General features: G+C 43.6%; 1 protein-coding gene across 4 annotated transcripts in view; it reads right to left on the reverse strand.

The window, feature by feature from the left end:
- The window catches only part of RARB (retinoic acid receptor beta), a 216,656-nt gene that overhangs the window by 4,760 nt on the left and 184,950 nt on the right, over positions 1-26,946 (reverse strand). For 3 of the 4 annotated variants that reach the window (XM_050891357.1, XM_050891355.1, XM_050891358.1), the window contains 4 exons: positions 17,432-17,592; positions 9,771-9,947; positions 2,229-2,433; positions 750-908 (listed from right to left, as the gene is read on the reverse strand). In XM_050891357.1, coding sequence (XP_050747314.1) covers positions 750-908; positions 2,229-2,433; positions 9,771-9,947; positions 17,432-17,592 — 702 coding nt within the window. The remainder of the gene's footprint in view (positions 1-749; positions 909-2,228; positions 2,434-9,770; positions 9,948-17,431; positions 17,593-26,946) is intronic. The other variant, XM_050891359.1, reaches the window with a different exon arrangement.

The raw sequence follows: 26,946 nt of genomic DNA on the forward strand, positions 1-26,946 counted from the left end.
GAGGCTGCTGGCGAGCTGACACGGCGCTCGCTGTCCGCTGCTGCCCAGCCTCCCCTCTCAGGCTGTACACGTGGAGGGACAAAGCGCTAAGCGGGGGACCTCTCTGATGAAATGAAAGCATTCAACTGTACCCCGTGCTTCACAGAAGTTATGGGACAGCGCTGAGACTGTGTGTGTTTCACATGATCGAGCAATCACATACAAGACTGCACAAAATGTTAAAACAAAATTGATCCGTGTGTAAGCATGGTTAGTTTGGATTAGAGGTGCTGAATCTCCAAAATCCTGGATCAAACCAGTTCTAAAACTTCAGTACGTCAGACCACAGTTTAGGGGGATTCTGGATGCACAAGTGTCTTCTGCTGTCGGTAAGCAGACTTTGTCTTTTTGAAAGCCATTAGTGAGACAAAGTACATGTTGACCCGCACCCCCTTGTAAGCATTAACAAAGGTTTAATTCAGGGTTTTATCTTGTCTTAAAATGACTAACAAAGAGTTCATGCTAATGATTTGCTAACCTACTTATACCTAAGACGTCATTTTCACTGCAAGTTGCATGAAGAATTTAGCAACATGTATGTTTAAAGCAGAACCAATTTAAACACGGGAGTTACATAAAGAAGAAGGGAAGAGAAAGGTCACAAGGACCTTTCTTAGATATATTAAAAAAATAACAACCCAGGTGTCTAGGCCAGTTTCCTCTGAAACGTAACACTGACACTATTGCTGAATTATTGGGAGACACTGTACCTTTTGCACTGATGCTACGAAGATCTGTGATTTTCATTAAGATCTTTGGGAACATATGAGGCTTGTTGGGTCGTCTCTTTCGGATATAAATTTTCAGTGCTTCAAGCAATGGTTCCTGAAGCTTATCCACTTTCATTGGTTCTTCAAGGTCCTGGCGATCTGTAGAAAAGTATCATATCACTCATATGATTTTAATTTTTTTTTTTTTTTAACAAACCCCAAATCACAGAAGCTCCTTCATGTTCTTGATTAGAACTCCATGAATTTCATCTTTCTCTCCGCTTATGACCCACACTCTGTAGTGAGTATTCCATAGGAAGAAGATAAACCGTGGCTTTCTGAAACTTAAGAGTAATTTTTCCTTGGTGACTGGAAAGGTTTGTCATTTGAGTGGTCCAGAATTACCAGTTTGCTCTTGTACCTCCCTCTCCAAGGAGAAAACACTTTGCTGCAAACAATATTTCAGAATTAATTTTGTATGCGTCATTGATAAGCTACCTAGGTATACAAAGAGATTACAGCTAATTTATTTTTTGTATCGATACTAAAATAAAGTGAGTTACCATCAGGTATCAGCAGATGGCAGTGCTAGCTTGAGTGACAACAAATGTCACCCATAAACCAGGATGCACCAGTCACATACTAGTGACATCTCAGAACCCATCAATGCTTTTGATGGGTTATGGTTAGAGACACATAAAACTGCAATGATATTGTACTAAAGGGCCATTGTCAACAAAGACCGACTCTTGTTTTTTAAACATTCTCTAGCAGCACCCAGTTTGCATTTTGACAAAATGGCCCGACTAAACAAGGTGTGTCTCTATTGCTAGTCCAGATTTTGCAGAGGAGAGAGACTAGGTGATTAAAATGACAGAAATTTACAGAGGATTTTGGAAATGATCTGAGACTTTGCTTTTTGCATTTTAAAACCATGATTTTACCTGATTTTACTTGACAACGTCCCTCTCTAGTTGTAGTCAGCCCCCCCAACCATGTCATCAGTGCCACCATGCTAATTTCGAAGTATAATCTACTTTTTTTGTAACGAAAGTTATCACCAGTGACTTCTGTGTGAATGTAACTATATGTATATGCATACAATTATATTTATGAGTAAAAGCTGCGTAACGGGCATCTTGCCGTAACAAAGGTCATTCATACAGGTACCCATATACCACTTGTAAAAAAATGCAGCAGGATATATCCTGTAGTCCTTTATCAGGCAAATAATAGGACTGGTTGCTTGACAGAATGATTCGATTCATTTAAAAACGTATCAATAATAAAACCAATAACTATCACCAGTGGAAAACAAACCTTTAGTGTTAAGTGGTTTATATAACATATATAATGATATCGCATATATATATTTTATATATATGTTTTAGTACAGGAAAGCAAACCAAGTAAAACGTAAGTGAAGATCTTATCGCGTCTGTCCTTTTCAAAGGCATCCGAGTTCGTGCTGTACGATACCTCCACAGATTAAGCAGATGGCACTAAGGAGACCTGTTTCTGTATCATCCATTTCCAAAGGCAGGAGCTGGTTGGCAAACGTGAACACGAGATCAGTCAGTGGGCCAAATCCGGCATTGTGCATCTGAGTTCGGTTTAGGGTAAGGCCATCTGAAAAGGTCATGGTGTCTTGTTCTGGTGTGTATCTTGTGCAAATTCTAAGGATCTGTGGAAGGACAAAAAAAAAAAAAAAAGAAAGAAAGAAAAAAATTAAATCTGAAGAATTCAATCCGTAAGAAGTTTGTTGCATTTTCTCGATGTGGCAAATGACCCACGGAACTGCAGTACACGGTCACGTCAAAACAATCTGAAACCAAATGCCAGTTTGTCCAGTTCTAGTAGCACAAAAATTCTCTGGTACAACATATATATACTCAATTGACTATGGGTATTTTTTGTAACAAATTTAAGAACAGAAATTTTCCCCCTAGTTATGAAATAATCAAAACTTCTATGCAATTCTCACCACTTAGGTCACCAACTTTACCATAACATTCACATGAACTGCTCTTTAATTAGTACGCTATATGCACCCAACTATAAAATGCTATTGCACTGCTGATCTGATCCGGCAAGATCATAAAAATATCTCACCTCTTCGAACATACGCATATTTCATTGATTTTGGGGATCAGTTTTGCGTGACAGTGCTTCTCTGGGTTGTCTCTTTGGTGAGGACAAAGTGTCTCTGCCGTGTCTCGTGTGAGTGAGCGCGGACAGCTGTGAGCTGGTGAGAGAGGCAGAACGTAACTTGTGCTTTGGGCTGCCTGCCTTTCTTCTGGGACAGCGGATAGGAAAGCACCACTATGTGAACACAACCCCTGTGTGAGCGCTCCCGAGAGAGCGGTGCAAAGCCCTCCAGCTCCCGAGCAGCTGCAGTTAGAGTCTCCACGGAGCGCTGCTTGTCTTGCCAGCCTGGGAGCTCACACCCAAGCGGATTATCAAACTTTGAGCCTCCACACGGCAGCGCGCGGGGCTGCCGGCAGCCCGGCCACCAGCCTGAGGAGTTGGCCCAGCTTTTCTTCTTTTATGGTTGTTGTTACTTCCATGTGCTGTCACACGGAAGCTCCCCACCAGCCTGTTGGCCTCCAGCCTTCCTTGAGGCTCTGGTGCTTCCCCCATCCCTGGGCAGTGCTGGTAAGGGTGCATACCCTGCCTGCCTGGTACAAAGCGTATCTTCCCGCTGCTGACGGTGTCGTTCACTCCCGTGCAAGCCCAGGCAGTGTTGGTTTTGGCAAGTTTGCTTGTATGCCGACAGCCACCCAGCACTGACCTCAGATGAAAGAGCGTTCGAGGGGAGGATGGGGATTCACACCTCTAACTGGACACGGAGGAATGCAAAACACATGAATAAAACACCGAGGACGCTCTGCATTTTGTTAGTAAATGCCTCTGGGGTAACCGCAGCGTCAAGAGTGCTGTCACAGCGGAGGTGGCAGCATGGCCAGAGAGAGTGAGTGCCCGAACGCTTTTCGCCTCTCAGAGCAAACCCAGGATGTGTCCCATGACAGGCTCTGTACGGCACGGGCTCATTTGTACAGCTGCTATTAATGAACACTGCCTTAAGGATCAAATAAAAGAGATGTCCATCATGTTGACATATTTCTGTTATATATATATCAATGCTTAATGTTTCAAATAGTCAGAGGTGGGAGAATGCTTATCCCTAAACTAAAATAAAATAAAACCTTGCAGAAGTCTAGCTGATTAGCTGAGCTAAGACTACAGTCGTATTTTTTCAGGGCTTGACTGTATTTATTTCCCATACAGCCATCCTACTTGGTTTTAAAGATTCAACCAAAAAGATTTACATGAATGTAAGTGAGCACAGGGAGAATTTTAATTATTCCTAAAGCTGCCGAAGCTCTGAGTCAGAGGCCCCAGCACTTGGCAGCTGACCAGTCTGGGCTTGGTTCTCCCACTTTCATCTTTGCCTGGCAACACTGCTCCAAATAAGCAGGGAGGAGAACGAGGAGGACATGGCACGTAAGAGACCTACAGGGAAGCTTTTATTTCTCTTCTTAAATTCCTTGGTAAGAGACTTAATAGGGTGTATTTCTGCAGAAGGCTCTTCAACTATTTTCCATCTCAGCAATAATCTTATCTCACATTGTGGGTATACATTGAAGCACTGAGACTCTATGTGGTTGGATGGGCATGTTTCACATCGTTCCTCTACCCCCGAATTAGAATAAGCTCTTGAAATTACTTGAATCAATGACCAAGAGAGGCACTGTTGGTTATCCTTCTAAATCATTAAAAGGATTCTATAGAAAGGAGAAGAAACATGCAGAGTTTGTTGTTTTCAAGAAAAGCAAGGTTTGAAAACTTCGCATATTTATTGAGAAACCCAAGAGCTACTTGGTTTACTTCTCTAACGGCATGCAAGAGAAACTCTTCCCATCTGAAGCCTGCACATACAGTAGCTGTCTTCCAGTAATGGTGCATGGCCTGTGATGAGCAGGTATCCAGCTTTTGGAGGAACAAGGCCCTGTACTTCCTAAGTGGTACTGATTTTCCCTTAGCTCAGCTGGGGAGAAAGGCAGCCCCTTTTATTCTGGTGCTATTTTAATTGACAAGCCTTAGTAGCAAGAGTTCCTCCCTCCTCATCCTCAGGACTCCCAGCCCAAAAAATTAGCAGAGCAGGACTTGGAGCGAAATTGGGTAACGCCATGGTGTTTCCCCGAAGGCTGCCTGCAGCCTCCCCGGCAGCTGCCCAAACAGGGCTGGCAGATACAGTTCCTCTGTATCCTCCCTCCGAGGGCAAGTCTGGATACCAGCTGCCAGCACCGAACCGCCCAGAGACTCCCATCCCGGAGGGACTGGGGTGCCCCGGAGTGGTCACCCCAACAACCCAGAGGCCGAACGCGTGCCTCCTGCCATACAACAGGTTGCCGGCTCCCTCGCTGCGAAGCTCTCCATGCTCACCCCCCGGTGCCGTAAGCCCCGCTCCGTTTGGGGGTGCATGCTAGGGGTGTTCAGCAAAGACCTACCACATCACCGCCCCCCAGGGCTAACGCAGAGGAAGACTTCCAGGCTGGATCTTCATCGGGAATGAATTTGGGGTTAGGTTACTCAGCCTAGAGCCCCTGTGGGCATGCACAGAAAGAGACTTCCAGGGGCCTTGCAAAATTTGTAATTAAAACATAAAGGTCTGGTGGAACTTAGCTACTCCCAGGCTTAGGCAGCAAGCAGGACGGCTTTTTGCAAACGGCAGGCTTCAGGCTTCGTACCTAAATGCTGCGCCAGCCGTCAGCTGGAGGAGCCTGCAGTGGCTCTGCTGGGCACTGGCGCAGCTGAATTTCAACTAGGTGTTTTCTGCAATGCACTTAGCTTGACTGCAGCAATCAGGTCTCGGGTTTCTCCTGCATTCCTTTGACATTATCCCATAACACACTGTTATTAAACTCCGAGACAGATCATTTGAAATGTGGGTTTTTTAAAAATTTGTGTCCTTCATCAAGATCTGCAAAACGCCATGGATATTGCTGATTCGCTGCTAAACCTTTCTTGGGCAAACTTCCAGTGTCAAAGTGAAGCTGGTTTCAAGCTCATATTCACTGAAGAACATATGGGAAATGTCAGCACTTCAAAATAAGAAATCACAGTATCTTTCTCCATTTTAAACTGAACCACTGTCTAGAAGACATCCTCCTAATGTCCTCAGTGTTGTTTAGATTTTGTAATCAAGCCGAGTATTTTAGTTGTCACTCTGCTCTTAAATGCCACTTGCAGCCATAAATAAGGTTCTTGCCCATGATTAAAGGACCCTTTGTTTTATGGAATATTTATATCTTAAAGCATCTGGGGTTCCTATGAGCCAGCCACAAAGTGCAAAGCAAAAACCCTACGGGTTGCACAAAACCAAAACCATCCAGAAAGTTGCATTTACAAAATTGTTGCTACCATAGAATTGCTACTCATTTTAAACAGATTAGTTAAGGCAAGCTGGGCTTTCCTTTTTAAGAAATCCTGTTGTTAGACACTAGCTGCCTTAGCTGGCTGTGAAGTTTCCCGAGAGGAGAAACCCAAGCAGGTGACTCTGAAACAATGAACAAACCTCCACGGCGCTGCCATACCCCATCAGCACAGGTTGTTCCGCACACACAAATGCCTTCCTAGCGCTAACGCACAGGGTCTTACAACAGAAAGCAAAAATGACATTATTAAGGATTAGCGTTCAAGGACTTCTCAGGTTTTTATCCATCGGATTTAAGACAGGCTGGACTCTGGACTCTTTCCACATTCATTTTGCCAGAGCTTGGCGAGGCTGAGGATGCTCGACTGCTGCCGGGCCAGCATACCAGCAGACAGAAGCACTCGCTTTTACGAGGGTTACTGACTGAATTTTAGTAATATTTATCCCTGAAACTTTTGGCACCAGAGCAGACATAAATTCCACCATCCTCAGTCGGCGCCTTCAGCTGCCTTGCGAGGCTTGATGTTATTTCCCTTCCAGAGATTTTGCTTGTTTGTATATAAAACAATTCTTTGGCACATACCCAGAGGAGTTTACAGAGCTCCTAGCACCATTTCCTTTGTCAGCCTGTTTAAGGGGGGTTTAAGCATCCACGGCTGCAGGAACCAACGGAGCAGAGCCCTCAGCAGGGTCTATAAATGCTTAAGACTCCCCATAGCCGGTGCTGATGGGCAGACGGGCAGTGAAGCTGGGGTCCTGCTGGCGGGGGGAGCCCGGCCACCCTACCTGGCTGGGCTGGGAGCCCCACGCCATTCCTCCCATGTGCCACTGCTCTGGGGACACGTCCAGGGGATTGCACAGCAGCGGGATCGTGAGTGCGCACTGGCGAGGCTCATGCCCATGCTTGGCAGTGCTCACGCAGCAGACCACGGGCAGGCACCGGCAGCGGGTGCTCACGCAGCAGGAGGGGGAACCATGCCCACTCCTCCTCTCAATGCACACCCCACCCCCCCCCGAAACGTTCAAAACACTTATAATTAGAACTAGCTTGCTCGGGGGGAAATATGCGCTATTAAAACACTGCTCCAAGTACTGAAGTTTAGCTTAAATAAAGATACAGAACTGCACTGCAATTCCGATTATGTGCAGGTGATGTGGGTTTAATGGATATGGGCATTTCACAGACAGCGCGCGCACTACACATTACTGCGCTTGTGGCAATTATCCCTTTTTCTTTTTAAGCAGCACATAAAATAGTCACATAAAGCTTGGGTAAATGTTGCGCAGGAAAGTTAGGACTCTTCACGGCAACCATGTCTTATCTGCTCCTGTTCTTGAAAAAGCCTCAGCTCCTCCCTGCTACGGGTAGCTATGGCACTCGCTACGCCCTGCTTGCTCGGATGTGACGCCTTCTCTGGCTTTGTGAAAAATAAAAGAGAGAATGAGCAGGCGATCAGTAATGACAGGTCTCAACAAAGTTTATAACTAGAGCTTGAAGGTTGCCACATGGCCACAAAGTGAAAGTAGTGAATTGTATTAAAGAATCAACCCTTTCTATCCATTAATTAGTTGAAATAAAGTCACCATTTACCACCTGCTTCATTATTCTTTTTCTAATCTGGCAACTAGGCTTTTATTTAGTCACTTTGATCAAAGGCTGTGAAGTGCCTTTATCTAGGCACTTCAGATAAAACCCCTAGCAGAAAGGCTACCCCTAAATACTTGATACTGTCCAGCCAGTGTTGGCGATGCAAGTAGCGAGTGGAGCTGCCGTGGGGACCCTGTGCCACAGGGGCTGTGTATGCTCCCGGGGTAAGCTCCTGCTACCTACCCCAACAAAGAGCGCCAGGAGCTCGCGGGATCCTGAGCAATTACAGAATTAGGGTATGGTTTTTTTCCAGCAGCTATGGAGTCAGGGCATGGCAGCAACAAATAGGGGGTGGAAGCTTAAGGGCTGAAGTTTTAGGGGTAGAGAGTTCGGACGCGCAGATTCTTGCTATATCCTGACCCCTCCCCACCATTTTTGGGTAGTTTCTGTATTAACCGTTTGTTACTGGTTACAACAGCAAAGCACAAAGCAGTTCCCGTCCCATACATCTGGCAGAATACACTCAAGGCAACGCCACAGTTTATCGATTACTGTATGCCTTTTGCTGTAAGGGGAACATAACTGCGTCTGATCAGGACAGAGCTGGTGACAACAGGCGTGCAACTGGCAATGAATGGCCCTGCCCCGCGGAGGGACCACACGCAGTAATGATGAGATGGTCAAGTCTGAATGAGCACCTGGACAAAGGGGACAATGAGGTGAGGTGAATCTCGAGCATGACAGGGCAACCTCAACCTTCCCTTTTTTTATATGCTGGAGAACAATATCCCTTCCCCTCTCCCACCCCTCTTCCTCCTTCATCAATGTCCTCTAGATGCAATTCTTCAAAACAGCTTTTGACAAAACAAGAGGAAAAGGTCACAGCAGTTAACGTCCTCCTCAATATGATCCTGTTTGAAGCAATGCACTTTTAGAAATTCCAAGATTAATTACTTCAACTTCAAATTCCCTACTTTAAACTCCTGTGTCATGCCAAAAAGTATATCTACAGTAGCTATCCTACAAGGGGCTTCTTGGCCATGCTTGGCTCAATGAAGACCCGAAGGTTTGTGCTCAGAAGAAAACATTTAAAATATGTTTAAAACACGTTGAAAATACTAACTGTTTTACTGAAAGTTATTGCTACGACCAATAATAAGAAGCATATTTGCCGCTAAAAGCCTGAAGACCTCTAAAGTCTTGATAAAGAGATGCTGAGATCCCAGAGGGCTCCTCTGAAGGTCAGCGTGACAGAAACAACCGGAGACAAAGGGAGGGAAGACAGCTTGCCTTGACATAGTGGCAAGGTCTGGAACAAAACTCCAAGCCCATCTGCAGGTTGTACGTTTGCCTACTTAAAATTAAATGACATTTAGCTAAAATCTGTACAGAGTCCATCACAGCGTCCAGCAGTGCCTGCAGCACTGGTGAAAGCAGGGGGATCTGTGTGCTGGAGGCTCGTGCCTGCCAGGCTCCAGGCGCACCAGTTTCCTCTCTACAACCTGCAAAAACCTCACTCTGAAGATTTATACCTTGTTCCTCGAATTACCTCACGACCACAGGTACAGCACGTTCCTAAAACGTGACACAGCAGACTGTCCTTCTAGGTATCCTTTATACAGAGCATTAAGTTTTGGAAGGAGAAGGAAGGAGGAAAGAAAGAGAATCGGATCTCTCTTCAGTGTTAACAATAAGGAAATTTTTCCAAAGTTGCACATATTTCAAGTTAGTGCCACAATACCAAACTGTGCCGTTCTTGCAACTCTACTGAAATCCACAAACGATAAGGACTTATTTTGAAAAGTAAGCTCATCTCATATAACACATGTCTGTAGACGTGCTAGAGTCCACTCATGACCGTACCAGACTACCCGGTAAGTTCAAGTTTGCAACCGTAAGGCTGGGGCAGTATTTGACCCCCTCTCGCTGTCAATTACAGTAAAAAGAGCAATAGAAAATACATTAGTAGCATAACAACGATGTTAAAAATACATACCAGTATATCCAGGCAGGCTGCTTTAAGAAGAGTTATCTGGTCTGCAATGGTCAAACTTGTAAAGCCTGGCAATCGCTTCGCAAATTCCACTATTTTAATAATGCACTTAGTTGCAAGTTCACTGAATTTGTCCCAAAGCCCGAGGTCCAGTCGAACCCGATGATCTGCGCTGGAGTTCTGGAAAGACAGACAGAAGGCACCATCAATCAACAACGTCCCTTTCAGTAAATGATTTTCAAGGGAAAGAAACAACAAGCGAGTATTCCTTCCAGAAGTACTTTCTATTAACATTCCAGGCATTTTCTGTGGCTTGCTGTTGGGATGATGCTGGTTTTAAACTTGGATTAATCGCCTGAAAATTCCTTGGATATTTCTCTGTTACTTACGATTGCAGAGGCCATCTGTACAAGGAATACAAATGAACTTAAACGTTTCCAAATGCCACTATCATTATTTTTCCTTGCCATTATATAATAAGTGCATTGAGAGAGACAATTTACAGTTGTACCCCAGAAAATATAAATCGAGAGTGGAACAAGAATATCGGGTCCTCATCTGGAAAAAGCAGCACAATATTTGGAACATAGTTTCGCATACTTAAGGTCTTAGCAAATTCGTTCTACTTAATTTATCTGCTCTGTGGCTCTGCAAGACTTTTACAGCTTTCTCAAGCTACAGTCTCCCATGAATTAAAGAGCATTTCTCTACACGACGTTAAGAAAAACACCATGTGCACTGATGAATGCTATATGCTCATTTGACGGTGCATCCAACGTACACCCTACTGTTTGAAGTCTTACAAGGACATTCCAGCTGCATCTTTCAGAGACTGTTTCCATATATTCATGTATCTTAATTGAAAAGTCCGTAATTTGCTAGGATGCGCAGCAAATTTGTGTTAAGTTTGTGATTAAACTCATGTTTTCATACATTCAGAATAACCACTTAACCCTTGAAAAAGTTGGACATGTCAGCCAAGAACCGGCAGACTTAAAAGTCGCTGTGATCTATTTGACGCTAGCCCAACAAAGGACGGTGTCATGGGGAGACCTGGTGAGTCGTTTCCAATCCACCCGTGATTCCCGTGGGGTGACAAGAAACAGGTAACGACAGAGCTCTGAAATACCCAAAGCTCCTCTCCTCCTGCCCTCACGTGCAGCATGTTCCCATTTTGCCAGCATTTGATCCAATGCTGGTTTGGATGCAGCCAGCGTGATGGTCCCCCCCACTATTTCATGAGCCACCAAGTTTCGTGTGCATTGCAGCTGCCTTCAGCGTCTGGGCGACCTCCTCTTCATTGCAAGAGGAATGTAAAAATATGCTGGTAATGAATTTGCAAAAGGTGCTGAGCTGCAACCACAGAAAACCAAAGGCAGAGTTTCCCTCTTCCACGTCTCATCTGAGCTTGTTGACTAACCAAGAAAGAGAGAGGCATCTCCAAAAAAAGGCCCACCCATTCCAGATAGGCACTTAAGGCAGGTAAGGGAAAATCCCCTCAGACGGTGGCTGCAGAGGAAGCTGATGTGATTAGCTGCCTTAGTCTTAGCTGGTTGAACATGTTAAATTAACTTTAAAATTAAAGTTAAACGAGAGGAGTCTCAACCTAAAAGTCTAACAGACATGGCAGATAAATAGCCACCGAAAAGCATTCCATTTACGCAGATCACACCTTCTTGGAGGAAACTTCTCTAGTGACTCTGCCACCATTGCTGCTGATGGTGAGGACGTCCACCTCCTTGGAAACCTTTGAAGCCATCAGCTTACCGGCTTTCTTCGGTTCACAGGAAGGACATGGGGCCTGAAGAGGTCAACGAGGTGATGTGGGGTGAGCTCAGCTTGGCTGTGATGCTCTGTCACCCACTCCCTGCCTTCACAGACGCCACGGCCACCGTCAGTCACGAAGGGGAAAGTCCTGACAGGTCCCAAGGGCGCCGCCAGCTCGACATTCACCCTCACTTGCAACAGGGTGGAGATTCGAGCCAGTAAGATTTAGATTAGGCCCTTATTACAAAAAGCAAATGCCAACCATCCTGAACAGTTTGAAGGTGCATATGTGCTCTTCCCTGCTCCCCCTCTTTTTAAAGGATAAGAAATTAACTTCTTCATTTCTATTTGAATTTTTATTCTGGGAACTTCCTCTATTTTGTTTGTGGTGGTTTTTTTTTTTTTTTACACGACATAAAAAAAGATAGGAGAAAATGTCTTTATAATCCTAAGCCTAAAGAATTGCCTTCAAAATGGTCCAAAACTAATGGGTTACCAGTCATTGTAATGCCCTTTGAAACATTTCTTTCGGCTACTGGAGTATGCATCCTTCAGATTTATTTTATTTCATCCTCAAGGACCTTGGTGAAATACAGTACATTGGAGAAAAAATAAGATCAAGATGTGCAGTCATTCAGGCTGTAATTAAATTTAATAGGCAGTTTATCCAGTTCATAGAAAGATGGCATAGCGGAGAGCTACACAAAGCAGAGCCTAAAGCAGGAAATCATTTTACAATAGGGTATCCATCTGGAAAAAAAGACGTTGCATGAAACCAGCAAGTGTGAACGAAATCTTCATCAGTATCATATGAGGTTACTTTATCATGCTGCAGTATCGGCAACGAGAAGTTTGACATGTCTTCTATTAAGAGTAATGCACGGCCGTCTTAACAAATGTAAATCTAACTCACTATTATGCAAACTGAAGAGAAGGGGCAGTTAATAAAATACAAAATAACCGGGTGTTTTATTACGCCCGGTGCCAGATTCCTCAGCGCTGGAGCTAATGTGGTTTACACATTATTTCCGAGATGCTACAAACGGAAAGAGTTTTAACATTTTATTTGGTAATGAATGTAGTTGCAAGCGTCACGGAAAATAGCTAGATTTTTAGCAGCATTTCTGAATATGTAAAACCAAAACTGACTCCATATCAATGTATAGGTTGAACAACAAAACACGGGGTTAATAAAACGCATGTTAGAAACAGAAACTCTGGTTAAATTTGCCTAGGGATCTCCTCTAATGATGCTGTGAAAAAGATGCAGACGCTATGACTTTTCCTGAATATTTTACTGAAGCAGTTTTTTGGGTGTCTTTTCCAGGAGCAGCCTTGCATGTTTTTCAGGCCTTTGCACCAGCGCACATATGGTGGAACAATACTGTAATACACCCTAGTGGCATCTTTATCAGTGGAAAAGCCCAACCTTGCTATGAAATCCAATTAAACAGCCATTTTTGCCACATAAATTGATCCCATTTTTTCCATCATTTTTGTTTTTTCATTGCAGGCTGCTCTATCTCCACATTAACGATGCGGGATGAGGTACTCGCAGAAACATACACAGTAGCAGAATCCCTACTGTCTTTAAAATCCACTTTACAAAGGAAACAAGGCTCACAGGGGCACTCTGCCCTAATCAGGAACACTTGCTATGCCTCTTTGGTAAAAGCAGCAATGTACTCCAGCTCCGTCGAGTTCACCGAGGACCGCAGCACACGTCTCTGCGCAGTCCCAGCATCAGGAGATATATATATATGTAAAAAAATTATATAATATATAATATTATATATATTATATATATATATATATTCCTCTGCAATGGCACAGAACAATAGCCTTGTAACTTCTAAGCCCAGCAAAGGACAAAATGCTGCTAAGACGCAAAACCTCTCCACTTCCAGCCAGCCAAGAGCAACCCGGGAGAACCTGCAGCAAAGGTCCGCAGAGTCTAAATTACTTTCTGTTTTATCCTCCCTTTATCACAAGGCTGGATGTAACACAGCTGTAGACTTACAAATAATACCAGTCTCAAGGGACAAGCAGTATAGTTACACTCAATTATACTATAAAGTATGACATCTCCAGAGAAATTACTAAGGCTCTCTCTCTTACCTGGATGACAGTAATAAAACAGATCTATTTATGATGGACTTTTGAAATCCATTACGTTTAAACAGCTTGCTGATTCTCATCATTGGCAGAACTATACTTGCCACTGCCCACCAAATGCAACTGTTAAGTCAAATGACCCAGGGAATTTAATACGAGTGCTATTCTCCCATTATTTTGAGTAGACTTTTATTAACTATGCAAAGTATGGTAATTATTACAGATAGGGACACTTTTTCTTTTTAAAGAGCAGATGGATATAAAAAAACATAATTGAAAATGCTTCTCCAAAACCGTTTTTGAACAGGTAAAAATACACAATGGAGGGAAAAAATGTAACCTTTCCCTCTGGGAAATGCAGGCTGCAGCGCTTAAGAGTAAGAGGAGCCAGATACGCAAGCCAAATGTCTGAACAGATTTTTTTATGACTGCATCTCTGCAAGGTCTTTTTTACTCCACTCTCTTATACTTAAAATTCTTTGCTCTTTTTAGCAACATACAAAATTATGTTTTAAATCAGCCTGAACGATCACGTAAACGAAGGCACACGGGGGCCACGCTTGCAGAACAGTTTCTTCAGTCCACTGTCTCTATCGGTACGCAAGTGCAAAGCTCATGAAATTCAAGTGAATCCACATCGATTCAGCACACTCACTTCTCACCTCTCGCTTAAAGAATTAAATAAAAAACTCTAAGGTTACAAAAGTAATCTGTATGCTCTGCAGTGTGAGCGCACCATGCTTCACGACTGCTAGCCTGCAGAACCGGGCATAAAAGCAGGACTGGTGGCAATCTTCTACCCGTACTACCTTGTTACTATCAAGAAAAGTAGAGTGGCATAGGCTTTTAGCTCCCCTTGGACTCAACATTTAGAGAAAGGGCTGTGTGCTCCTTTTTTTTGACTTCTGGTCTCTATTTCAAGTGTCTCAAAAGGAAACAACATTGCCTGGGCCCTGCCGTTTGATCAGCAGCTAGTGGCGGTGTCCAAGCATCGAAGCTGTGCTCCTCTGACCAGCACACACACCTTCCACCTCCCGGATCCTCCTGGGTCCTCCACCGCTGCAGAAAGGCTTCTCCCCCATTCCTGGGCTGACGGGCAGCTGGAGATGAAGATGATCCTTACTCCAGCCCCAACAGCACTCTGTCCCTTCCACAGCTGGGCAGAGACAGTGTTCATAAAAATGAGCTCTTAACACTGAATTTGTACCTAAAAAGCTGGAGTAGTCACCAGACCTTAGCTAGATGAGAGATTTAAATACTCCACATTTCACACAGAGACTACGAGAATGCAGCAACAAGACAGTATTTAGCACCACCGCTATAAGTTTTGACACAGCTGTTGTAGGAAGCTGTTATCGCTCTCAAAGATTCTAGGTAAGCCAAAAATAACTCTTTCAGTATAATTTTGTTATTGCAACTTGTATAGTATCAAACCATGACAAAGCAGCAGGGACTTCAGCCACACGCAGCTAACGGCTGTGGACTTCCAACAGACCAACGATAAAAACAAGAAATCTCTTTCCCCAAGCAGTCCGATCTGGCTGGAGATACGAATGACCAATATCCAGCCTCAGAGAGAGTGTGGTAAGGTCACGGTTACCTGGGACCCACAGACAGACCAGATTCATCCGTTCATTACTTAGGTCCAGGTGCTCTCAGTAAGGGCTCTGAAATTCCAACAGGGACATAAACTCACCATGGGGGTCAGCAGGAACCCAAGGACAAAGGCATCAGTGGTGGGTGTGATATGCAACAAGACCCTCTCCAATTTCAGCCACTTGTATCATTTCAAGAGCTAAAATATTAATGACACTTAAGCATCCAATAAATAATGCAAGCATATAGGTGCCCAGATTTATCTTTGGCAATTACCAGTACGAAGTACCATCACCCCAGCTGCAGTGCACTCTTCAAACTCAGAGGTAACACAAAAGCACGTACCAAGATGTTCACGTTGGGAGGTATACCGATATATTGTTATTCTGGGATAGCCAGGCCGTTTGCAAGGCAGCCTGTGAGCAATAAACTCTGGCATGCATACCAGCCTGGCTACACGTCCCAGCTGCGTACATATGATCACCTCTTCTGCAAGGCATAAACTCACTGTCTTTGAACTGGGAAGACTTTTTCACACTTGTCCAGAAGCGCTCTTGTGTTTGCAGGAGTGTGACAGCCTGTTTGGAAGATTTTATTCACTCCAAGACGAGGATGCAACCGCACGTGCTGAGAGGAGGGGTGGAGGGCATTAACTCAGGAATTTCCTTGAAAAGACACACTATGGATCCCACCGTCTCCAGCTTTGCCTTCGGTTATGTCACCAGCTGGCTGCTTTCGAGCTTCCAGCCTCGCACGCTGTGCTAGTCCCTGGGGGTCTGCCTGTGCAATATTTACCAGCACGCCTACGCTGACTGTTTTGACTACATCTCAACCGAGCAGGGCTAGCACCAGAGAAGCATGCAGAGGACAGGTGCCTTCCCCAGTACTAACCATTTTATGTGGGTCTCAAAATTAAATGTGAAAAATGTTTGTGAAAACACTTTCAGCAACGTGAAAAACATGCTTTTTTTCTAACATCGCACCATATATGCTTGCTTTTCTTGCACTTAAATACAGTCTTACACCTAAACCTGAGAGTTTTGAACCTTGCACTTTGTAAATAGATGAGTATGCCATAAAACAGCACCCTGCTCGCTAAAACAGTGAATGTTGATGCCACACAGGGATTTGCCTAGATAACTCTCTGAGAAATTTAACGTTTGTTTCAGTAGCAGAGCATTTACTCAAAACAGAGAGCAATCCAGTGATAGCGGTATTTCACCTGGCCTCTGGGGCTGGGTCCCAGATCTCCAGCCTGGGGCTGGAGGACAAGGACCATGGAGGCAGCTGTCTCCTTGCCCCAGCCATGCCACTCCTGAACTGCTGGTCTCGGCAGCGAGAGCACACGCTTGGCTACTTCAGGACCTTCTGCACATCCCTCTGAAAGAGCCAGTGCTGCTACAACCGACAGCAAGACCAGACCCAGCAAAGTCATTCCTCTACCAACAAGACTCTAAACATTACCTAACAGTTATTTTTTAGCATCTCTCTTATTACTGCATTTGCAAACTTGACATTGAATTTTCTCTCTGAAATCAATAAATATCACTGACCTTCCCTGTATTTAGAAACATATATATGTATAGAAAAAAATTATTTCCCTGACTCATCCTCTGGAGAAACTCCCACAGTATTAAACTTCTTGACGGGGGGCTGATTTGTCATTTCTAAAAGCAGCAGAAGTTTTTGCTGCTTTGTGGTATTTCGGTAGACTGGAAGAGGAATAAACTGCAAATGAGCAATTTGGAAACTGGTTTATTTAGACATTCCATATTTTCCTTGACCTTGGTAGCTTTGGGACTGTCACCAGTAATCCAGCAGCATTTAAGAATTCTCTACACCTGCAAAGTTGTAATCCGCTGATGCACAAGCAGAGATCACGTCTTTGGAAGCCAACAAATTTCTAATGAATGATGGCATGTAATTGACTCATGGACTCCAAGCTTGTCTCTTGGCTGGATTAATCCTTCAGACAGTCTCTCACAATACCGCTAAGTAACGCTTACAGTTAAGTGCAATTTCTCTTCTTCAGCATGCATTTGCATGCATACCTGTGTTTTCTCATGGCTAAGGAGGTGCAAGGATTGCATCTACTTCTGCATCTATTTAAAACGTCTGAAGCCTCCAATGCAAAACTCACATCATCCAGGCATATCCAGAACATATGTGTCACAAACCATACTTACCGTAGTGTATTTTCCCAGCTGGCAGAGTGAGGGGAAGGTTTCCTGGTGAGCTTTTCGGATCTTCTCAGTGAGATCATCCAACTCTGCTGTCATTTCATAGTTTTCTGTGGACTCTTGCTTTGAAGGTTCCTTCTTCTTTTTGTTCCTATCATTTCTGACAGCTATAGAAAAAGCAGAGACACAGATCACATGTGGTTATTCAGACCACCCCATGTTGCTTTTGCTGCTCTACTTCAAAACACTGCAAAATGCTTTTATTTTAAACATAAATTATTTTAAGTGGAGATAAAAATGTTACATGCACAGAGTATACTAACGCAAGCTTAATTACTTAACTGTAAGAATTAAATTTAATAGGTAATGATGAAACCAAACTTCCATAGGTGCTTGTTGTGGACGTGCCATCACACTCCCATAGTATCTACCTTCCAACAAAGTCTACTACAACATCACATGCATTTTAAGTGCCTCAGTAACTTTGTGAGGTGGGATTTTTTCATTGTATCATTACAGCTGTGCATAGTGAATGGCGAAGTCCTCTGCAGTGATGCAGTCAGTATTTTATTGGATGTGAACACCACTAAAAAAAGACAGCAACTACCTCTCTTCTTAAATTCTCAGCATGGAAGATAACAAAACCCATACTAATACAAACTCCACCAAGCAAAAGTTATTTAAAGGGAAAGTTAAATGTGAAAACAGTAAATGAAAGAAGATGAAACACATTAAACTCAAGATCTGAAGATCAAAGGAGAAGCACAAACACTTGAAAGAGTAAAAATGGCAGTGAAGCTATTTAAAGTTGCTTGCCATCTGCTCCTGCGCTCAGATCAGCCTTCTACCTTCCCCCGGCCACAGGGGATTACTGGAAATATGCATTGTGCAGCACTCATGCTGTAATTGATTTCCCACATATTTGTGTTTTGTAATAAAATATGACAGCTGCTCCATCACCATGCTACTCTTTGTTCTTTTAATGAAAATAGCTTAATTTTACAAAACATGCCCAGGAGATAAGTCTATGTCTGCAGTATTGCCAGTACTTGTGAATTTTATCAAGAGGCTTGTTGTTAGCTAAAGCTAACGTCTTAAGCGTAACCAGATGCATAAGGCTTTACAACAAAGCCAAGCAAAATCAATCCCTCTCCCCAAAGACTCCACGTCAATATTAAACACCCCAAAGACTAAACGTTATTGGACAAATAAAACCAATCCTAACATTCACTCATGTTCAAAACCTCATGATATTTAAAACGAGGCCCTAAACTCTGAGGGTGCGGCTGGTGGGTTTGGCACACGTGAGGTGGCTGGGGATTTTGGATGGCCAAAGATCCGCCGATTCTCATTTGTACTGTCCCGCCCCAGAAAGCTCATCTATCTGTGCCACAGGGAGGGAAGCACAGCAAAATGAGCAGATGCCCAATGCCACCTCCATGCCAGCTCTTTTCCCCCGTGGGCTCCCCAGGCCCATCTCCACGTCTTCTGTGGTTGCTTCCTACAGGCCTGTGAACCACAAATGATCACAAAGAGCAGACAAATGGTGAATGTTCCAGGAGGCAGAAGAGGTGTCGATCCAGTCTCACCTACGGTATCTCTTCAAGAATGAATGACACACAGTTGGATTCATGTTCCTCTAGGTGTCCTTTCTGAGAGAAAATTGACACGGGAAAACGGCAGGGTGGTAAAGCAGAAGAGTCAGGGGCATCTACAGAAATAATGTAATATGTGTAACAGAAAACAAGGGGTAGATGCAGTGAATATTGTTGCTCCTTCATGAGGCCATTAGGCACATACTCCATGCAAAGAATGGCTCTGGTTTTCTCACTAAAGGTTTGACTTTACAACTGAGAGAACTCTGATGTTGATTCCAGCCGATATTTTAAGGATGAACTTGACTTTAACTGTGTGAACAGACCCGCACTGAAGTCAGTTACGTGCTTTGCTGGATCAGGGCTGGGATGCTGAGCACCCCACCGGATTAAAGCCTAACCTTGAACACCATCAATTCTGGTGTCTGGAGTAACACAGACTCAAAGGAGGCCAGGAAGGGTTGACTGAAAAGGTACCTTTCTGTGAAGGTTCAATGCTACCAGTGTAGTCAGGTTTAGGGGGGTTGGGTTGGATCCCCCCCCTTCCTTTTACAAATATTCCCCTAAAGCCAATGTCCTGATTTGTTCGCTGGACCCCAGGGCAGAGCGCAAGCACGGTCTCTTGCACTTAAAAAAATCCAAGACAGACACGTACGGCTCAAGTGCTCCAAACTGCCACCGCACTCCAGAAGTAAATCCTAATCGCTACTGTACTTGGGAGATAAAAGAGCTCGTTAGAAAATTATGTAAACTCCTACACAACCGCAAAAAGCAATAAGCCTTTGTAATAAAGCCCCATTTACTTATAGCTCTACGAGCTGATTGACAAATTTGCCAAACAGGCGGCCTCAGCAACTATTTATCTCAATAGCTTTGAACTCCTCGTGGAAGACAAACACCTTATTTAGGCCAGGCTTCGGAGCAGCTGCCAAGAGCTCCCAGAAGCCAGGAGATAACTCCGGCAGGAACCATGCCACGCTCCCGTGCTACCCCTGCACAGCTCCCTCTGCAGCTGTACCTGAAGTCCCTTCCCCTCCAAAGGCTGCCAGAGGGACAGCTGCTGGTCAACCCACATCACTGAAGTGGCCCAGCTCTGTCCTCTTTCTTTTCGGGTGCAAATCACTAAAGGGTAGGAAGGGGAGAACTAACACGTCCTGAAAACTAAGAACAGGTTTTGTGCATCGCTACCTTTTTTCTACGATTCCGACAGCCTTTATAATAATGATAAAACCTGAAAAACATTTATCTTCTTGCTTCATGTATACTTTTTATATTTCCTATGTTTGTATTCGCTAAAGCTGCATCAGACACAGCAGTGTTTCTATATTCCCTGTAAGATAACACAATAAAGTGCTGACATATAACACCCAGGCTCCAAAAATATAAAGAATTTCAATAACATTGAACTATTACGCAGATTCAACTACAACTATAATTCAACACACAAAAAAAAAGACAGAAAAAGATTAAGACAACACTATGTTTAAAAGAGTTAAATAAAAACATATAAACACACACATTTACCCAGTAAATTTAAAAGCCGTCACTGCTCTGGGAACAGGAACTGTCATGCCGCATGTGGGAAGGGTTTTGGATTACAGCTTATGCTTATATGACATAAATCACACCTTTTTGTATCTTGATCTTTACATGCATATGATCACATCAATCCTCGATGCAATTCCACTGCCTTTTAATGATGATACACCAGTGATGAATCTGTGTCACAGTTAATGCCGCCGTAGAAAACTCAGGTTATGAATTTCATTACTTGCGCACTAAATTCTGACTCGATGGCTGCATTATTTAGGAGCTCCCGACAGGGGACAGTATGGAAGCTCCCTTGCCCTGTGAGAAATACCGGAAGTTAAAAAAACCTAAGAAAACAAATAAGGTGGTGGTGTGGGGAAAGAGAATGAAAAAAGGTGTATCTTAATACATGAGGAAGCCACGTCTCGGCGCTGCTTGGGTGGCTGAGCGACACACGCCCATGCCTGAGCATGCCTGCTCCGATCCATCTTCCCATGACAGCTTCCCTGTCCCCTCGACACACACGCCAGGACTTGCACTTCCACACCCAGAAACCTCCAGGCAGCCGCGGCAGGGTTTGTAAGCTGGCGAAGGCACTTTCTGTTGCCTTAGCTTTAAGGACCAGCCCCTACCCTCAAACGTTCATTCCCCTAACCTGATGGTAGAGGGGCTGAACATCATCTCTTGTCCCATCCAGTCTGTTCTCCTCACCCCAGGTTTGCCACTGCTTTCCTTAGCCTCAGACACATTTTCCCTCTTCTGCCTGAAGCAACAGGCAGGGCACAAAAGCTGCAGGAAGGAAGGATGCATTTTTCAAGAAAAGCAGGGCCTGCTGCCGATGAAACTAAGTATAGGAAAGACACCAACAGCTTCTCTCGGAGGACCCCAGCGCTCTCATTCAGCAACCACGCAGCAATTCTCCTGCTTGAGCGGGATCATTTCAAGCATGTCGTAATGCTGGGAATCATCCAGTCTTAAACGCAAGCCCCTCAGGTCCACCAAACTTAGTCACCGCTTGGCCTAAGAAGAGTCTGGGATCCAGCCCAAGAGATTTAGGCAGCTTCTAGATAATCAGGTAAAATTATGAAATAGCAAGTGTTCGCACTCCCCTTTGTCAAAGGTGGCACAAACGTCTCCAGGGGAGAAGAACCTGCAGCTCGCAACGCAATTTTTCCAATTACTTCCATAACCTGTGCTTCCCCAGATGCCCAGAAGATAGTTAGACAGCACCTTTCATATATTATAATGATTAATCAGCTATAAATTCATGACTTGAAATCCTATCATTGCAGTTTTGCCTCTCGGAGATCCCCGTGACCTTTGAAGAGCTCTGTGTACTAGTTAACTGGTTTTGTTCCTGTAGCGACAACTACTAGTGTTTCCAGTTAGTTCGCATTCCTGTAAAACCACACTTCTCTTGTCCCTAAATATTTTGGGAGTTACTCGTTAAGCTAACAAATCTGAAAAGCACCATAAAGCACACAGAGCAAGTCAGTAATTGCACAGTGCTGGGCCTAAGGTAAGTTTTCAAAAAGACTCCTTTTGTTTGTGAACGTTGATGAGAAGAGAAATCGGAGGTGAGCTGAGGCAGGACTGCCGCAGACCTGCCAACTCTCCCCTCCGGGCAGAGGCTCACTCTCCTGCCTGCTCTCCTGCAATTTGGGAAGCCATCTATCCCTTGCCGAACGCCAGGCAGCCTGGGCTGCCCAACATCGCGGGCAAACGGTGGCACATGCGGGCAGTGGGGCCGATGCTCAGCACCCAGGGCTTCCAGGAGCACCAAGCTGCTTGCTAGGGTGGAAACCCGCAAGTCTTGCACAGCTCCTTTACACTCTGACTTCTCCAATTCCAGCGACAGCTGCTAAAAATTTCTAATTCTGGCAGAAGTTAGCAGCTGTGGACAATTTCAGTCAAATATGCAAAATGCTTACCTATTGCCACTGCCAAGTTTGATCCATCAGGATAAATACCCCACACATACCACGCGTTACCCTTCTCCCCATCACCCTTCAAGAAACTGTGCTCATGGTAACGAACGGCAGTCCGTAAGGACGTCTTTCACGACAGTCACCTTGGAAAACCTCAAACCAAGGGACACTTAGCACCCCCGATGCTGCTGCTGCACTAGCCTCTCCGACCCCATGGACAAAGCCAGTACCCAGCTGCACATCGCACGCGGCTCCCACACCCGGGAGCTGGTGGAAGCAGGCACAGAGATGAGGGACCTCAAGGAGGTTGATTTTCCCGGCTCCGACGTAGAAAAGGAACAAAATAACCATCTTGAAAGCAACACAATCACGCTTGACAAATGGACATGCCATCAATTCAGAACGGTAGGACTCCTGTTCATGTTTTAACAGCAATGCAATCGCAAGCCAAACATAGCATTAAAATATGCAGAACACCAGGTAGTTATAAATAGATTCGTTTTCCTAGGTCGTGATTTCCAGGTGAAATAATGTTTTCTTTTAGGCAAAACTGCTCAGTCATTAAAAAGAACAGGAAACTATCTTAAAACAAAATCCCATGCCAAAACTCAGCTTTGACATAGGGAGAACGACTGGAGGCAAAGCACGTTTCAAACACAAAACTCTTGTTTCTAATGGACAAAGCCAGTAACAAGTACACAGTCATGTAAGGGGCTTCAAGTACAAAACCAAAACACATTGAAACCTGCATATTTTGTAGCTGATTCAGAGAAATCAACCATGTCAGCTGTCGGGTACAATTGCCACAAGAAAACATCTCGAATTAAGTGAGATAGTATCTCTCTACAGACACGTATCAAAATTAACAGGGAGCACAGAGAAACAATCATGGAAGAAATTTCATAAGCACCTGGCACGTTATCATTTTTCCCCAGGCACAGAGCGAGCACATATATTACAGAATTCAAGCCCGTCCCTGGTATCCTATTGAGAAATAATGTTCACCTATGGCAAACGCGCCCCGGCCAATGCTCCAGGAACCTCAGCTGAACAACGGGGGAAAACACCACAAATTCAGAGGACATCACCCTGTCGGCTGCCTTCATGTATGCTGGCTCTTCCAGCCACTGGTGTGGTGTTGTTTTTTTTTTTGGACGAAGGTGAATCTGAACTCTGCCTTGCAGCTTTGTATTATTCATTACATAATTGCTATGTTTTATTAGAAATATGATCTATTATAACCTTGAATACGTTAACTTAAATGACATTGAAAATTAGATTATTCTGATTATTAGAGAAGTGAGAAAGGTACTAAACATTTGTAAGGCTGATAATCAATCAGTGTATCCATCTGAGTGCAATAAAAATCAATCAGGAGCTAGTGCGTTTAAATCTAATTTTTTAAGCATGACATTTTCTTCTGAGTTTCTTTTTTAAATGTCACCCTCTTTTACAACAGTGATTGATTCTATCCCCAGGGACAGTTAATTCCAACTGTTTTATTCATTGCACTGAGCTCTTATATCCACAGTCTTTTCTAAATATCAAATTAATGACAACAAAAATATTTTCATCAAAATGTGAAATTCAGAAATACACATTCATGGAATCTAACCAGCAAGAAGCATGATAGTACATTTAAATTGGTTCAAATACCCGGGACCTTTTAACTAGCAAGCAGTGTATTTTAACACAGAAAATGGTGGAATTTTGTGTCCCTCCAGTTCTCTTTTTTTCCCCCCATAAAAGAAAAGGCCAAGGATTTGCTTGTTTAAAACATAATTCATTTAGAAATGTTTCAGTAGTGAACAATGAATCACTAGCTATGGGGAGTCCGTGAGTAATTACCTATGCCTCCAAAATAACCTTATTAGGCTATTGTAAGTATAGGGGAGACCTTTGATACCTATAGCCTGAGGGCCTCTATTTTTCCATTCATGCACAGGGGATTTATATGGTTATATCCTATTATAACCGACGAAAGCAACACATCTCCCATTTATGTATGAGGATAACTGCGGGGTTAATATATCAAGAACTGAGTTATAAGAACAGGTTTCATTATATGAATGAATGATACAAATGGATGCTCTACAGCTTTAACTGGCCTGAAACTTGATCTGTGGTTTCAAGGATTCCATCAGCCTGAAAATTTTATTTTTGACATGAAATTTGGCACCCACTCTTGTCACATCCCTGAAATATTAGTAGATGGAATAAGCAAAAGAGGAGTTTCTAGTCCTTTGAAGAAAAACAATACTAACTGAACTCAGATGTAGGACCAAAAGTAGAAAGCCAATGCAGAACAACAGGCTGAGAAAAATACCCCTTGAAGATAGCTGAAAGGTATGGCTTTGGTATTCTTTTTTAAAATTTATTGTAAATAATTATTTTTATTATTTCACTTTACTATCATCTAAGAGAAAAGATTTTTTTGTCTTTTTTATTTTAAGACATCCAGAAGCAAAACCAGCAGCTATCATACTTTGGATATCCAGAACTGCCAATCCAAGACCTGAAACCGCTGCCGAAGGAAAAAAAAAAGGTTCTTAAGGCAGATTTGGCTTGAATGTTGCAGAAGGCTCCATAAAGTGCTTCAGCAGGAAAAAACCCCCCAAAGTCCATAACCTGTTTGCAGGTGTATGAATATACTGCTAATGCCTACCTTTATACTGACTATAGCATTTCAGGACCGGTTCAAGTTCTACAGAACATGCCAAACACAATAACAACTGCCCCAAGAATAGACATCAGGACTCCAGAAATACAAACGAAAACAACCCCCCCTAAAACAGGCCCTAAGAACAAATGAGAAATTAAGAAGCTGCAAAACCAGAAACACAGTAAAGAAGTGGAACAAAACTAGAAGAAAATGTGTTTTGCAGCATGCAGGTGTAGGCAGGCAGAAGAGACAGCAAAAGGAGCAGCTGAGTCAGAGCCAGGATGTACAGGGCACAGTATCTATACCAGGGGCTGAACCGAAAGCAGACTCCTTGGTCTCCCTTACCATCTCCCTACATATTGCAATCAAAGTAGGCAAAGAGATGCGATTATACATTTAATGACAAACTGTTTAAATAGCATTTGCCCTGCGATTTCCATTTTCAAAGTGCTTTAATATCATGAACTAATTGCCAGTGTGACATAGGATAATCTACCTACTCTTAGCAGCTGATGCTTAAAGAGCTACTGAAGGTTGCTAGCATTAACAATTGCAGGCAGAATAAATCACTAATATTTCCCATGAAGGCCCACCAACATATCTGCAATGGAAATAGCCTAGCCATACCCACAGACTAAGACAAAATTTACTCACTGATATGTTTCCATCTGTATTTCACATAGGCATCACCTCAAGTTACTTAATATAGCCAGAAATTCCCACCCGCAAGACGAAGCATCTCCATAAGCAGGTCCCACAATGTCCCTGTGCATCTTGTGCTGCTGTTGAATTAATCTACAAATCTGTCATTCCCTCCTCGTTCATGTCCTGCCCCATCTCTCTCAGCATTCTGCATGAAATCAGTCACTTCCTTACTCTAAATGTAAAACCCACAATTTTTATTAAGATCTACCAGGCCACCTGCAACAGGTTTGCAGAGTAATAGCATCACCCGGTGGATACTGCCAGCCGTCCCTTTCCCTGCTCAGTGCAGGAATGGGAAGGAGCATTGGGAATCAATCACTCCATCTGGGGAGGCTTCCCAAACCCGCAGGGCTTCTGCGGGTAACCCACTGTGAAGTGCCAGCCTATGGCAGAATCCCCATGAAACTAAAACCCTCAGGGAAATGAAGTATTGTGTTTACTATCTACTGTTTTGGCTGCCAAAATCCCAGTGGATTTACTAGTAACTTCTGTGGCAGTCTAGACAAAATTCTGCATACAGCTGGTTAAACTGAAATACTCTGGGGAACAGGAGGATGGCTTTTCTGGAATTGCAGTGTCTTAACACATCAGCTAAAAATATACAAGACCACAAACACAATGTGATTATTCTTTCTCTTCCTTACAGCTGAAGTGACCAAGCGCATATACAGCAGTTGAAAAACACTTCTAAATACTCAGACTGAAATTAAATTTCTACTGAGCTATAGTGCATTTGTTTTACCATAGGCTGGGCAAAGAAAAAAATCCCTAAATTTCAAACCCTGAACTTTCAGTCAGCAATCACTAAGAGGCCATTAAATCTGTCTCATCTCATTTCAGCTGTTCAAGTGCCCTTTTGAGCTACCTTCTCAAAGTAACTGCCCTTTTGAGCTACAGTCTTGAAGCCTGGCACACTAACTCTTTATGGATAACCGATTACAGGTAAAAATATCCTGAACCTGACCTTTCTCTCCAGGGTCACCAAAAGGTAAATCAGTCTACTCATCGACAGATATTACATTAATTTCTCTTAGGAGACAGTCATGGTAGTACAATGCCTCACAACCAGGAGAAGCTAGGGTTATCCAAAGTCATCAATTC

Source organism: Gymnogyps californianus, chromosome 2 (assembly GCF_018139145.2).
Source record: "Gymnogyps californianus isolate 813 chromosome 2, ASM1813914v2, whole genome shotgun sequence".
NCBI classification, from domain to species: domain Eukaryota; kingdom Metazoa; phylum Chordata; class Aves; order Accipitriformes; family Cathartidae; genus Gymnogyps; species Gymnogyps californianus.